Below are 15,398 nucleotides of genomic sequence, written 5' to 3' on the forward strand. Positions count from 1 at the left end.
AAAAAAAAAAAAAAAAAAAAAAAAAAAAAAGAAGGAAAAAAGGGGCGTGTTATATATGTACTAAAAGGTAGCGCCACCTATGTGGCGTTAGCCCTACTGGCAACTGTAGCAGAGCTGGCAGAGCCAGTCGGGCGCCATTAGAACAACAATAAAGGAACACGTTATGTAAATCCAACGCCATCCTGTCGATCCGAAACACTTAGAAGAACCCACGCATAACAAGTGACTTCACTGATGACGTCATTGACATCCGCATCGTCATCGTTATCATCACTGATGACGTCATCAGTGACGTCACTGATGACATCATCGGCATGGTCATCGTCACGTGACCCTCCCCTTCGACCAGTTGACCCCCCCCCCTCCCCGTACCCTTCCCTCCTCCTCCTCAAGAGCTGCACTCTAATTCGGCGTTACAGGGAGTTGTAAACGGCTTTTTTACTACAGTCGAACCTCGATATAACGAACTTCAATGTAACGAAATCCTCGATTTAACGAAGTATTTTATTTTTCATAATTTCTTGCCCATAGACCCCATGTATTTTTAGTCTCTATATAACGAAGTCTATTTTGCTGCTATTTCAATATAACGAAGCGCCATTGCCATAGAAGGCAATAAATAAATCAACTCTAAAAAACAACTTCGCAAAAAAATTGTGGTTAAAAAAAAAATTATGCGCAAACGCGAGCGCTTGATAGGTTACTTCACGGGGACAGGCCTTCCAACGTTCCTATAGGCTGCCCGAGGATGCGGCGCCGGTAGCGCCGGCGAGGCATGCGGCAAAGCGGATTCCGCAGGGCTGGCCAGAAAATGCCGAGCAAAAAGTTAACACGGCATAACAGCATCACCACTGACATTCACTGATCATCATAGTCCACTGTACCGCGGGTAGCGCGGGAGCCAACTTCAGCGGGGGAGCGACGTGACGGCGCGACCGCGCGACCGCACGGGCAGTGCCATCTAGGAGAAGACCGATTATCGTCTTGCCATCTAGGAGAAGACCGATTATTGTCTTGCGCAAGCACACTGTGGGCGCAAGGGGCGCAAGAGGGCAAGTAAACTTGAGTAAACTGTGCGGTCAAGACTCTATGGGTCAAGAGTGCTGTGTAGGTTGGAAACATTGGCACCGCCTAAACTAAACAGCTTTATTTTTCAACCGGGCGGTTCACTCACGTGCTTGCTGCCATAAGGAAACGTAAAGTTCTTTCTTTGGATGAGAAAGCAAACATTTTGGACGCCATCCTGAAGAAACTGCCGAGATCACGAGCACTCGGGAAGTGCTCGACGCAATGGACCTACTGAGGAGGTACACGGCGTCGCATGGGCAGCAAGATGCCGTGCAAGCGCTCTGGGCGCTCGAACGCCGTATGACGCCGCTGCTACTGTCGGACAAGGCGCAAGCAAAACTCGCGGACTACTTTGCCCCAAAATAAATGTCATTTTCGGTGAGTTTTCATACCCGTAAAATGTTTCGGAATTTTTTTTCGCATGCTAAAGCCAAATTTCGATTTAGCGAAATTTCAATGTAACGAAGTAAATTGCGAATTTTACCGACTTCGTTACATCGAGGTTTAACTGTATTGAGATTAAGAGAAAATAAAAAGGTTAAGAAAATCACAATACAAGTTTGCTAGAATCTGCTCATGAAAATGGTGTGAAAACCCTTGTAAGGCAGTGGCTTCTTGACAAAAAAAGTGATATAAGAAAATACACTTCCAATCCTACACTTCATATCAGGCCCTTTGATACTTATAATTTCTTCTTTTATTAATATTTAGAGATTTATTTTTTAGCATCCTTATTTTATGAGGAGATGCTGTGGGACCTGTAACGATTTCAACATAGTAATTTCTAAGATGAACTAAAACTTTGGATTGGGCTAGTTGGTTCATTGTGATTTGGAGGACTTACTAAAAGTGCAAAAAGCACGGACGAGGAAGAGACGCATACAACACGTACTGGCGCTAACTTTCAACTGATTTAATCAAGGCAATCAACCCAGCACACATGTGTGAACACTCTTGCCTATCTTGCCAAGTCCCGTGATAAAAGTGACCCATAAACACAAGCAACAGAAGGCAATGCTTTACAAATTCGTATCAGTTCAATATGTCTACACTAAACCATGTAGAAAAGAAACTTTTTTGTCATTTAGTAAAATTGAAGGCGTACTGATGCAATTTTTACCTGAGTACTTTATAAAATACGCTTCATCTAATTTCCTTTCAGTCTTGTTATTTTCTCTTTTAATAACTTGGGTTAATTCTAAAAGGGGATCACACCCGCACTGCATGCAGTGTACTGCGAGATGTCCCCCCGATTTGTTATGACTAAATGATGTTCAGACGCCCTTTTATTAAAACACCGCCCGGTCTGTTCAATGTACACGTGCCCACATGTTATTGGAATCTTGTAAACAACATTAGAAGTCAACAGATGACAACATTGTCATCTGTTGTTTGTGTTTATGGGTCGCTTTTTTCACAGCGGGTTTTTATGTGTGCTGGGTTTATTGCCTCGATTAAATCACTTGAAAATTAGCGCCAGTCCGTGTTGTATCTGTCTCTTCCTCGTGCGTGTTTTTTGCGCTTCTAAGTTCTCCAAGTCTAAGATGAGGATTGTTTTGCATTTTTTTTTCGTACTTCAAAACCTGAACCCTCCTTAGCTGCATCACCTTATCAATGAATTTAAGATCACCCACCTCTGCATTCCACCCTTGGTCCTCGAACAACGAAGGTTTGAGGACACTGTCGCGTTAACCTGATTCATGACGGGAGTCATTTTGCACCTGTTTGAATTGATTTCTGCCACGAGGACTTACTGCCACAAGATCATGACTGATGTAGCCACCCTAAGAGAAGTTAGCTGCACTAGCCTGACATTATTAGCAACTCGTCAACCTCGGTTGTACTACTGTGGATGCATGCCACCGTCCTATTCTGCCCATGCATCAAAAGTGGTCCCGAAATGGCCAAAAATGACATCTTGAAGCCAGAGTGTCGTGCGGTCAGATGTCGCGGTCCTGGTAGTTGGGCGTAGAAGTTTTGGAAAGAACCACGAGTGGACATGAGTGTCACCATTGTCACGGCGTTTCAACTCCTGGCTGCCAAAGCTTCCGTAAGCTGTCACAGGGGAGAGCGACCTGCAGCAGAACAGGCATGTGTGATATAGACCACCACTGCTGTGATACCGTCAGATCGCGGCCAGCGACAGCATGACTCTTCTGTGATTTCACAATGTGTAAATTGGGGGACTTTTTTTTTGGATGCAGTAAATTTACCAGCCGGATATGTGTTCCGGGCACCATAGTTGTATGTAACCAAACACTAGAAAAGATAATGGTTGCCGGTATTGCGGCCTCTTTGGAAACGTAACTCGTTTCTTTGAATGCTTTTCTTAACCGGACAAAGGTAGGCTACTCCGAGGGGCAGCTGAGAATCAACCTCTTAGACAACCTCGAAACGGCAGCCAGCCTTGGCCACCGAGAGACTTAAGTAGTGGTCAACACACAAAGAAGCGAAGTATCTAACTGCGAATTGGTTCACTCGCAGCTGGATTATAGATCCGGCTGGAACCAGTTCCGTAATCCAACCACAGGCGAACAGATTTTCACCTGGGTGCGGTTGTTCCGAGGCTTTTCTGGTAGCATTTTTACGAACGTCTATCCTATGCACCTTGTATTCTTGCTGCGGTAGATGTAGGGGCACAGCTCCAAGAAGGCCACTCCGGGACGTATGGTTCAGTGTCGCCGTTGCATGCATACTTCACAGTGAGTAGGGCGCGGTCCCTGCAGAAGTCATTGACTCAAATGTTTCAGACGTGCCTTCATCGCGTGACATGGGGGCCGTGGCGAGAGGCGAGCACTCGGAAGTGGCACCGTGGAGGCAGAGACAGCACAAGGACCTCAGCGCCGACGACAGTGACATCGACACCGGCTCGTGCGGTCGCTTGGGGCCCTACCTGGTCGAGGTGAGTGGCGGTCCAAGTCTTTACCACCCAGAAGACAATAAGGGCTGTGCATTATGTCGTCGTGAGTGAAACCCCGACTTGCGCCGAGCGGCGAACACGCTGACGCTCGACTAGAGTCGCATCTGTCTCGGCGATGATGCGTGCTAGCGTCTAGCGTCCCGCTTGTTGCGAGACGCTGCAAGACCTGCTGGTGGTGACTTCGACACAGACTAGGCGGCGCCACACGGATCCACTAGCGATGACGTTTGGTGGGGGGGAAAGGTGCGGGCCTTCCAGGTGGTATTGACCGAGTGCCTTTGTAGCAAAACGTTACGCGTAATTGCACTCTGCGTTGTCACTGGAGAACATGCAGTGCCGCTGCAGCCGGAAAAGCGGCCGTGAAACGGGAAAGAGTTTGTTCTACGAGTAATCTCAAATTCTTAAAGGGGCACTGACACCCCAAAGGTCATATTCTTTTTTATTGTCTAAAACGATGCAAGTTGCAGTCATAGACACGCAAAAAAAACCGCATCGCAAACAAAAATTTCCTTGCGCGCGCGCGCGCGCCTTTTTATTTTTGGCGTTTATATTTCCAGCGCTCACCTCCTTGCTTCTTTTGATCGGTGACGTCAAAAATCAGGAAATTCAGAAGCTTTGTAGGCGACATTTCTATAACATTTAATACCGGCAATCGTAGAACATGTTTTTTAACGCAATGACGAACGCACTACGGCCTTTCTTTTTGAAATACCAAAAATCAGATTTCGGTGGGATGTCGCTTCCTGAATTTGTGTTCTCCCTCGAAAAACTTGGCGGTGCTCGAGCAGAGGCTTATCGTCGAGTCGGGGAAGAAACCGGTTTTTCCCCGTGCCGGCTCCCTTCTATCCCGCCTGCTGACCTCCTCCTCTCTTCGGGTCGCGGTAGCAACGGCGCTTTGCTTCACAGCGTGGTGCGGAGGTCCGAAAGAAAGTCGAGTCGCAGGAGACCGCAAAATTTGACTCACTGCACTGGCGCGGATCGCGCGGGAACTTCAAATTCGGCATTTGGAAATTGTTTTTTTAATTCACAAATACTGAATTCCCAAGTTTCGAATTTTGAAGGTAATGTCCCGGCATCATTTTCAATCGTTTCGGATAATAAAATAAATTACGATTTTGATGTGTCAGTGCCCCTTTAATGGCAGATGGTTGTTTTAGCATTCTGACTAGGGTTACCACCTTTCCTCAAAACAAAAATTGACCCTTCGATTGGGGGGGGGGGGGGGGGGGGGTAGGTAGGTAGGTATTTATATTCTTTTTAATTATAGGAGATTGAATTTGTGTTCAACAGAAGACGACATGTGAAGTCTTTGACAGGCAATGCAATTTATTGTGGCATTGTTTTTCCGGAGAGAAATCAACATGATTTACATGTACACAAATACACAATACGAAAACTTGAAAGAGTAATTAAAACATTGAGGATGAGGACAAAAACAGGACTTCTTTCAGTTTAATAACACACTCGTTTTCAATTATTACAAATACACAACACTGAGCTAACCAACTAGTCTGCTGGTTAACATAAAAATACCAGTAAATGGAATAATGTGCTGCACTGAAAAGTAACCGCACATAAAAGGCTCTTCTTTGCGTTTGAATCTACCAAACCAGTGTGATTATATACAGAAACTAATGTTAAAAGTTTACAATGCTAATGCCAGAATTTATTGGATATACATACATACTACTGTAGGAACATACAGCTACATACACATGCAATATTGTGCAATACACAAAACAATGCAGAAAAGCAAAAAGTAAAATTTTTATGCTCGCTTTTTTTTTTTTATTTGCGGAACTTCAATGTATATTTTGAATTCGACTTAGCTGCTCAGATGAGCTGCTTGCTTTCTCTCGCCATCTTTATAAAGTCTTCACAGCTGTACACCAAATTATACCGCACAAAGAGCTCTGCTTTAACCATTGGGACGCTTAGCTAATTTTTTCCATCCGTCCACAAGTTCCCCATCACGGTAAAGACGCGTTCCACAATCGCGTTGCTGCAGGGGAATGGAGGAAACATACATACTCCATTAGTAGTTTCTGTAAATGGGAACACTTCACATCTTTCAAGAATTTGAGCCAGATTGAGCTCGATTTCTCATCATGTGCTAGAAGTCCAGGGAGAGTATCCCTCAAAAGACAAAGCTCTGAGTTGTGGGAATTAAAAGGAGGGACAGGATCACGCACCTTTTACGTCCGGACCCCGGTGCTCAATGGGGAAATCCGAGGCCCGTCCCACCGCGCGGCCGACGGCTACCAGCGAGGGCGGTTGCCGCGCCGGGTTCGGCCAACGCCATGCCAACAACGATGATCCCAGTATCCAGCAGCGTTTATTAAGTACCAGGGGTCCCCAACAAGACACTGCGGTCAAGCGAGCCGCGGACACAGTTTGCCCGCAGCGCCCGCCGACCTGAGAGCCAAAGGGGGAATTGCGAGCGGAGTCGTCGCCGGTCGGGCGAGCTCACGCCGCTACCCATCGTCGCAGGAGTTCGGGGCCAGAGCTCTCGGCAGACGGACGTCCACAGGTAGTGGGGACGCCGACTGTCAGAGCCAGCTCACTAGCGTGGAGTCATCGCCGGTCGGACGAGCTCGCGCCGCAACTCGACCCGTTGCCCGGAGTCCAATCCAGGACTCCTTGACCACACTGCCGTCCACTCGGAGGGCAGGCCCGACTCTCCCCCGCGCGATGTCGCTGTCCCCCGAAATCGGGGAGACGCGCGGAGGAGTGCAAGAGAGTAGGTCAGCATGGTGACGTAGTCTCTCCGACACAATACGGAGCGACCGGGCTCGAAGTCAGACGGCTTCGCCCGGAACGGCCTCAGCTTACACCTTCTCGGGGGAGGGAAACCAGTGGCTCCCACAGAGTACAGTTCATTGCCTTCCTCTTTAGAGTTTATGCCAAAAAGCTCTCCCGCATTCATTACCACTGATATGCTGGGTGCACCTTTGTGCAGATCCAATTCGGCGAGCCTCTTAAACGGGGAATTCTCGAGGTCAAACCACTTTTCGAGGTACTCAAGGGCCTTGTCATAGACCTTCACCAAGTCCAGCGTTGCAACCTGTCCGTCTGAAAGAATTTCCAGTCTCTGATTAGCCTTGACACCGAAGAGCATATCATCCTTCCGGTTAATCAGTTGCTTCCTCAGCTTAGTAATTACAGCTTAAAGTTCTGTTGGCTCAAGATGACCCTTTTCAAGGGTGAGGATAGTTGAATGAAACATTGCAAGGAACGAGCACATGAAGCGCAAGTAGCACTACGGAAGCGTGACACACCCCAAAGTTCATCGGCTTAGTTGCCAATAAATCTCCAGATTATTTTTTCGCACTCCTCCTCCCCCTGACTTAGAAAGTAGGACTTGATGGGCGACCAGTTCTTAAACAGTCTGTGTAAGGCCATAAACAAGCTTAACACGGACAGAAATATGACCCAGCACTGCGCTATATTCCTAATCAGAGAAGTCGAAAAACGACTTCAATTCCTCTTCACATTTCAAGCTAGAAGAAAATTCTTTGAAGACCTTTAGTACAAGGGTTTTCGCATTAAACTTTAAAGTCTTCACTGCATACTTGGCAGCGTTGTACAGAACATAGCAATTGCAGTCCGCCTTCAACAAGTTCAGCTGATCTTTCTGCATCTTCTGGAAAACTGAGTTATGTTTCCCATAATTCGCAAAAGCATCATCTGCACTATACGCAACAGCTCGCTCCAAAGAAAGACCCACCTTCTCCAAACTTGTTGCCAAGAGTTTGCAGATGCCGCCGGAAGTCTCGTCCGCCTGCTCACAGAAGTTGATGAGAGCGTCTGTTATTCCGGCACCATTCACGTCGTAGAAGTGCACAGCGATGAAAGAAAGGGGGAAAGTTTTTTATTTCCCTTGTTGGACGCGTCCGTCAAGAAAGCAAACGGAAGATTAGCGGCTTGCTGGGGTGAAGTGTTTTGACTATGTATTCTACCGTGTAAAGCACCAGAACATCTTTCACGAGATGTTCTGTCTTTGTCCTTCCAAGCCGCACTCTGGAAGTGAAGGCCGAATTCGGGAAGACTTTTGGTGCCAACTTGCTGCCACAGTCCATTGACAGTTAACTGTAGTTCTGCTTGATCCCATGGAATATGGTGCCCAGTTCTGCAGCAGTCATCAGCAGTTTATCATCTGCGCTAGAAGTTGCTGGAGCAAAGAACTTCATGAGCAAAGCTGTCTGTTTCGAGGAGAGGTTCTTCTGCTTATGTTTTTGCGTTGACGCATGATGGGGGGGGGGGGGCTTGACAGCGCTGACGCGATCAATTTTCACCGTTAACGTACTCGTGCATAAAGTACACCTTGCAGCTGTGGCATCGTCGTCCATGGGCAGGAGCCAACTCTCCCTCTCTGGTTGAGACCTCCAGCCTTTCCGGAACACACACTGACATAATTTTCGCTGTTTCGAAGACTAGGAATTCGCGCTCATGGTGCAAGCAAAGGAAGCACGTAATCACTGATGCTGATTTTCACTCTATTCCAATGGTCAGTATACTAAAGCATCTTGCTTCCAGTTTTTATGGGCACAAGGTAGAATCTGGTTAACAAATAGCATAAGAGTTTTGGTGATTAATGTCGGGAACGCCTCTGTACAAACCTATCGCCTCGCTGCGCATGGTACTGCCCTCCAGGGCCCAATCTCCAATAGGATGTATCGCAGAACAAGAATAGCTTTGCCCTCGGTTCCACCTCAAACCTAATATGTGTTTAACGTCTCTTTGAAAAAAAGACAGATGCATCTCCTGGCACATAATTAATTTATGGCAGGCTTCTAAAAATAGTTAGAAAGCAAGCTGGAACATAGCAGCGCAAATCAATGAACTGAATGAGTGCCGAAAAAGCGACAATGCCAGCTTCTTTCTTTTGATCTTCTGCGATGGCTCCACTGACAGTGCAGTGCATGGTAGCCCAGAGGATGAGTCAGCACTCAACGTGCAGCTCCTATTGTGCACAGTCTCTGTTACTTCGGAATGCATGCAGGCCACTGCAAGCAAGTAACCACGGCTGTGAGAGCCGCGCATCCTTTCCTAGGAATCCCGGACAAAAGCTCACCGGACAAAAGCTCACCGGACAGAAGCTCACCGGACAAAAGCTCACCGGACAAAAGCTCACCCATACTTTCACAGACCCGGACAAAAGCTCACCACGACAAAATTTCATGTTGGTCTTAACACGAGTGCGGACAACTTAGGTGCATGCGTGCGACACAAAAAGGCAACGATAAATTAAATCTGACAGGCGCATGGTTTGTTGAGTTTAGTAGAAACAAGTTTATTTATCGATTGGTTAGAGGCGAATGCAGTCGCCCACTAGCTCCAGCAGTCTTGGTAGATCTCGATGTACATGCAAGCCCTCGCAAATATTTCTAAGACGATTCTGCAGGCGCAGAGTAATTTTTCGCACCCGCTTTACGGTGGGCTCACCTCTCCGGGCTTTTGCCAATGCCGTGGCAACGAGCGCCTGATTTTGCTGTAGGCATTCAATCAGCCTCAAGACGCTTGGATGGGCGTGGCCGACGAGCTTCTGGAACCCGGTACTCTATCTTTCGCAGGTGTTGCTCATCCGGTCTTTATCTTGAAGAGTGGTGTCGTACATATTCCACCGTACCGGGGGAAACTCCGGTCGCCGTCGGCGCAGAGTCAGGCGAAGGGAAGAATTCGCTCTGGGTGCCGCTGCAGATGGAACAAAAGCATAACGGAAGCGGCCGTTGAAATACGTCCAATCAAAATAGTCCAGCAGGTAGCGATGTCACCGGTAGACTTTTCCCTGGTGGTTAGTTCTTGTGGAACAAGCTGTGGTGGAAGGAACCCGAGCCTATCTAAAATCCCGCACAATTTTTTAAAATTGGTCATCTGTCTTGTACTTTTCCAAAAGGCCAAACTCCCGTTCTTTCAAAGTATTTTTAAAAAAATTCGCAACTCAATGGTGGATGAGGTACAAGTTCTCCTAAAAATGGTCCAATGTCCATTGCGTCCGCACTTTATTTCAGCCCGTGTTTCGCCCGGGTAGGAAAAAAAAAAAAAAAAAAAAGAAATCGAGGTGAGCTTTTGCTTGGGTTCGTCAAAAAACGGGTGAGCTTTTGTCCGGGTCTGTCAAAAAACGGGTGAGCTTTTGTCCGGTGAGCTTCTGTCCGGTGAGCTTTTGTCCGGTGAGCTTTTGTCCGGTGAGCTTTTGTCCGGTTACCCTTTCCTAGACATCGTCGGCATGTGCCTAGCTCTTGGCACTCAAGCAATTAACTTCGAATATCCCATTATGCTCGCGCAAAGCTTTTTTTTTTAAAAAAAAAAAAGTACCAAGGAAAAAAAAAATTTACAGGCTTTTCACTTTGGTGAAGATGGAAGAGCAGTGGAGCTGTAGCTTCTGTTCTCAGCAGTGGCTTTCCTGGCGAGCAATCTGTTCTTCTGTCGTAAGGAGATCTGAAGCTTTCTACACAGTGGAACTTTAGGTGATAGCGGCTTCATGGCGGTTGCTGAACCATTCGCACTGCTTTCTTTTTCTGAAGAAGGGTTGCCGCCATTGCTCATAGATGGCGGTAGCTGTCCAGAGTTTGGTGTCGTCATTTCTAATCTGACGTTCACGATCCTGGGGGAACTAGCTCTTAACAGCTCCACTGTAAAACTATGGCGCTTTGAAGGGAAAGGAAGGTCTAAGAAGAAGCAAACGCTGACAGTGTCATTGGACACGCGATAGCGCCGTGCGTCTTTGTCAAGAGACAAAAGCCGTAAAACCATTGCCTCCCAGAAAGTGCGTCAATAACCTCACAGCTATCAGGAAGGCACGTAGTTATTATATGGCAGACAGCTGGAAACAGTTGGAAAGAAAGTCTGAAAAGATGTTTGGAAAGAATACCAAAGAAACAAGAATGTCGGTGTGTTCTTTTGATCCTGTTCGATGGCTTCAGTCCTGCGGTGCACGCTGGCAGGAACAATGAGCCAGCACTCAATGTGCAGCTCTTGTTCTGCCTATCCTCTGTCGCTTTGGGACACAGGCAGCCTACAAAGTGGCAACAGCTGCCAGAGACACTTAGCTCTTCCTAGACATCGTCGGCACGTTTCTCTGGCCTTGGCACTTAAACAATTAAATGTAGAACGAACGGGGAGGGGAAAAAAATGATGAGGGTCTGAAGTCATACAACAATATTACACCATGTGTAGTGGAAGAAGAAAGTGCATACGCCATCCGTCTCGGTGGACCGACGAAGCGCCGTGCTTGTCTTTGTCAAGATGGCGACAGTCGTTGAAAAAACCAACGCCTCCCAAAAGGCACAGCTATCGGGTAGGCCTGTCACCAAGTTGCCCGCCTCACTTTTTCTCATTTTCTTGCTTTGTACAGCGCTCTCGGTGGTCGTTTCGTTTTGTGTTGTCCCTACCCGTCTTCCTCGCCTCCCTCTGCCCTCCGTTAAAGTGAACTAGAGGAGGGGTAGTGAGATCAGGCGCCGAGGCGCGCCATGCATTGCTGTGAAACGGCGCATGTGGAAAGGTCCTGGATGTACGCGGTGGCGCTGCGGACGTAGTGGCTGTAGGATCCGACCGCCTGCGAGCGTTCCGGAGGCCCTGAGCGCGCAGCTTCGGCTTGCGTTTGGTCGATTTTGCAGCGTTTGCAGCTCGAAGTTTGCCCCCCATTTTGAACCGCTCTTCACCCCGTGTTGCCCGTGTCTGCTGTCGTTTATGTCCAATGAAGTACCATGCCGAATCGACGTCGACAACGCCACTGCTTCGCTTCGGGGTGCCAGACAGGCTATCAATGGCGGAAAGGTGAGCAGCCGTCGCTGTTCTCAGTACCCAAGGAGGAAGAACAAGGAAAACTTTGGGAACGGAACTTGCATCGCAAGGATAAGCTCCTCGACGAAACGTGTTCGGTGTGTGAGCTTCATTTTGAGCCATCGTTTATAACGCGAGACTACGTTCACGTTGTAAACGGAGAAGAGGTGTGCATTCCGCGCGGAAAGCCGCAGCTCTTGCCTGGCGCTGTGCCGACGTTGCTGCCGAATGCTCCGAGCTACCTGTCAAAGAAGACGTCGCAGCCGAGGCCCCCGAGAAAGCGAAAGAACGCCGATACTTCCTCAGTTGACGGTAAAAAAAAAGCAAAACACTGCCTCTCCAACTGCCTGCAGTAGCACTGGCAGCACCACACCGGTTGCAGCCGATACCGGGGCGTTTGATGAAGCTGATGAAGCCTGTATGCCCAAAGAATACTCCAAGCTGTGTGTCCCCTCCGAGTACTGGAGCTGTCACCGAGTTCCGAGCCTCAGTGGTCTCGTGTATTGTAAACTTAAAATGTGTGACAATGAAGTTTTATCCGAGAGAGTAGTTATTTTTCCACGAGACAGCAGGCCTGGAGTTGTATACACTGTTCATCTTTGTGGCCGCATGGCTGAAGGAGGACGCGTCGTCAGCTGCGAGGAAGCGGAGGTTCTTCTCCGAGACGTCGACTCGTATCGTCTCTGTGGAGGTGCCGTGCCGACGAGCGACGTGCCAAGATCCTACCTTACAAAGGGCCTTGAGGGGCAAGTGGTCACCCGTGAGGGCACATACTTCAGCAACCGCTGCACAGGAAAAGAACCAACTGAAGGTGTGTATCAGTGCCACTTGGGAAGAATTAAGAGTGTCATGCCAACATCGTCTTTGTCAAATCGAACATAGTAAATTGCGATGTCTGATGCATTGTTATTTAAGCTGAAAGATGTTTTTGGTTTCAATTTTAAATGTTTTCTTTTTTTCTTCACAGGACAAGCATGCATCTCCTGCCGATACCTGAGAAAGGCGCTTCTAACACGGCGGTCAAGGGTTCAGCGATCAGTCAAGAAGCACGTCCGAAGCATCACTCAGAAGCTCCGTGCGGCTGCGCAAAAGAACCGAAGACTGTTGTCTCGCAATGTTAACCTCCAAGCCCAGCTCAAGCAAATGCAAGATGATAATGCCTCAAAACCTGACGAAGTACTACAGGCGGAGATTGCAACCTTGCCTCCCAAGCAGCAAGAATGCGTTAGGCAGTGTTTTTCAGCAGCAAAGAAGAGAAGCTCGAAGGGAAACACCTACTCAAAGGACTGGGTTCTGGAATGTATCATGATGAAAATGAAAAGTGCCAGGCTGTATGAACATCTTCGCAAACACGACATCATTTCCCTACCAAGCAAAAGTACCTTGAAGCGCTACCTCAGAATCTACAAGAGCGGGTATGGTTTCAATCACAAGGTGCTGAAACAACTAAAGCAGAAAACGAGGCACATCAGTAGCTTTAAAAGACGTGGTGGCCTTTTAGTGGATGAGATCAAACTTTCTGAGCACCTCACTGTAACACCTTCTGGACACATTGAAGGCTTCGTTGACATGGGACCTACTATGACTGAGGGGCAGAATGTTGTCTGTGACCATGGCATGATCATCATGTTCGTCCCTTTCACTGGTAAATGGACTCAAATTATAGGTGCATTTGCCACCAATGGAAATGCCAAGGCAGAGGAGCTTGCAAAAGTTTTAATAGAGGCTACAATCCTGGCTTAAGCAAACGGACTCATTGTTGATTTCCTCACTTCAGACGGTGCTTCATGGAACCGTCGAATGTGGAAAATCTTGGGAATCGGCGTTAAGTCAGGGAAAGTTACCTGCAAGCTTGAGCACCCTGTTGATTCATCTCGGCATCTCCATTTCCTGTCAGATTTTCCTCATTTACTCAAGTTCCTCAGGAATACGCTCCTCAAGTATCCATTGAACACCCCGGATGGAATGGTATGTGTTATTACTTCGTAACAAAACAAGCACTTTGCAATTCTGCTCTTTCTGATCTCGCGTTTCTTGCTATGCCGATGCAGAGTCATTTCATAAAAGCTATTATCAAAAGCATTTATATACTCGTGCTTAAAGGGGCACTGACACCCCAAAGGTCGTATTTATTTTTATTGTCTAAAACGATGCAAGTTGTAGTCATAGACACGCAAAAAAAACCGCATCGCGAAAAAAAATTTTCCCGCGCGCGCGCGCGCCTTTTTATTTTTGGCGTTTGATTTTCCCGCCTCTCGCCTCCTCGCTTCTTTTGATCGGTGACGTCAAAAATCAGGAAATTTAGAAGCTTTGTAGGCGACATCTCTATAACATTTAATTACGGCAATCCTAAAACATGTTTTTTAACGCAATTGCGAACGCACTACGGCCCTTCTTTTTGAAATACCAAAAATCGGGAGTTCGTTGTGGTGCCGTCTCCTGAATTTGTATCCTCCAACGGAAAACAGGCGACACCGCTCAAAACCGGTCCGCCGCAACGCCGCCGCTCACTCCCTTCCTCCTCGCTTTGGGTCGCCATGGCAACAGCAGGGAGTGGTGAAAGGAAGTGGACTCTCAGGTCTCCTTAATTTTTGACGTCAAGGCACCGGCGCCGATCGCGCGGGAACTTCGAATTCGGCATTTTGAAATTGTTTTTTTACTTCACGAATACTGAATTCCCAAATCTCAAATTTTGAGGGTAATGTCCCGGCATCGTTTTCAATCGTTTCGGGTAATAAAAAAAAAAAATGATTTTGATGTGTCAGTGCCCCTTTAAACACGCATGTCTTTATGTGAAAAAGGCAATATGGATGCAATATGTTACGGCTACTGTTTCAGGTCTCCATGCGGCCTGTAAGGGAAGCATTCAAGAAAGACTCAAGCAATGTCACCCTGAAGGCGATGCCCGGTCTTACATCTGTCCACCTTCAACCAAATGGATTTGAAAAAATGAGGGTGTCCTTCGCCTTCGAACTCTTCGGAGACCGTGTCATCAATGGACTCCAGTTCTTCCAGGATGAGCTAGAGTCCTCGTGCAGCAGCTTCGATGCAACATTGTCCTTCTTTAGGTAAGCAGAAACCTGCTAATCAGTTAGTTTGCTGCCCTTTGACCTAATGAACCCGTCGGAGAAATAATGAAAACACGTGCTAAGTACCTTTGAAGGACTACCTGAGAGAAAATTTGTATTTGTTAAGTCTGTAGCCTCTGTTTACATTCCGGTATAATATTTTTAATTTTTACTGAGCAGAGCATGAAAATTTAATTTGTCTATCGCAGCAGTTTTGACTTGTATCGACAATGGGAAGTGCTAGCAAACTGTATGAGTCTATTTGTATTCTTTCAGAACCATCAACAACCTGATCAAGATCATGACTTCCCGCTTCACAGCAAAAGCTCTGCGTCCAGGGTCCAAAGAAGTGGAGTTCTTGAAGGAATTTCTTGATTTTGTCTTCTTGGGAGTCCCATGCAAAAGGAGTGGGGGGATTTTTGAGCGACTCCACAGCAGATGGCCTTAGGGTCACAGTATCCAGCACTTTAGCTCTCTTAGATTACCTCACAACACACGGTTTCAGTTACCTCATGACATCTCGGTTAAGTCAGGATCCCCTTGAAAATTTATTTGGGATT

The 15,398-nt window shown here is 47.3% G+C and overlaps 1 protein-coding gene across 1 annotated transcript in view; it reads left to right on the plus strand.

Moving 5' to 3' along the window:
* LOC8040437 (rab effector Noc2) overlaps positions 1 to 15,398 on the plus strand; it is a 48,873-nt gene that overhangs the window by 22,735 nt on the left and 10,740 nt on the right. Inside the window, exon 9 of the mRNA XM_040219335.3 lies at positions 3,819 to 3,970. Within this exon, the coding sequence (XP_040075269.1) occupies positions 3,819 to 3,970 (152 nt within the window). The remainder of the gene's footprint in view (positions 1 to 3,818; positions 3,971 to 15,398) is intronic.

Source organism: Ixodes scapularis, unplaced genomic scaffold, assembly GCF_016920785.2.
Source record: "Ixodes scapularis isolate PalLabHiFi unplaced genomic scaffold, ASM1692078v2 PGA_scaffold1__304_contigs__length_218370807, whole genome shotgun sequence".
Lineage (NCBI taxonomy): Eukaryota > Metazoa > Arthropoda > Arachnida > Ixodida > Ixodidae > Ixodes > Ixodes scapularis.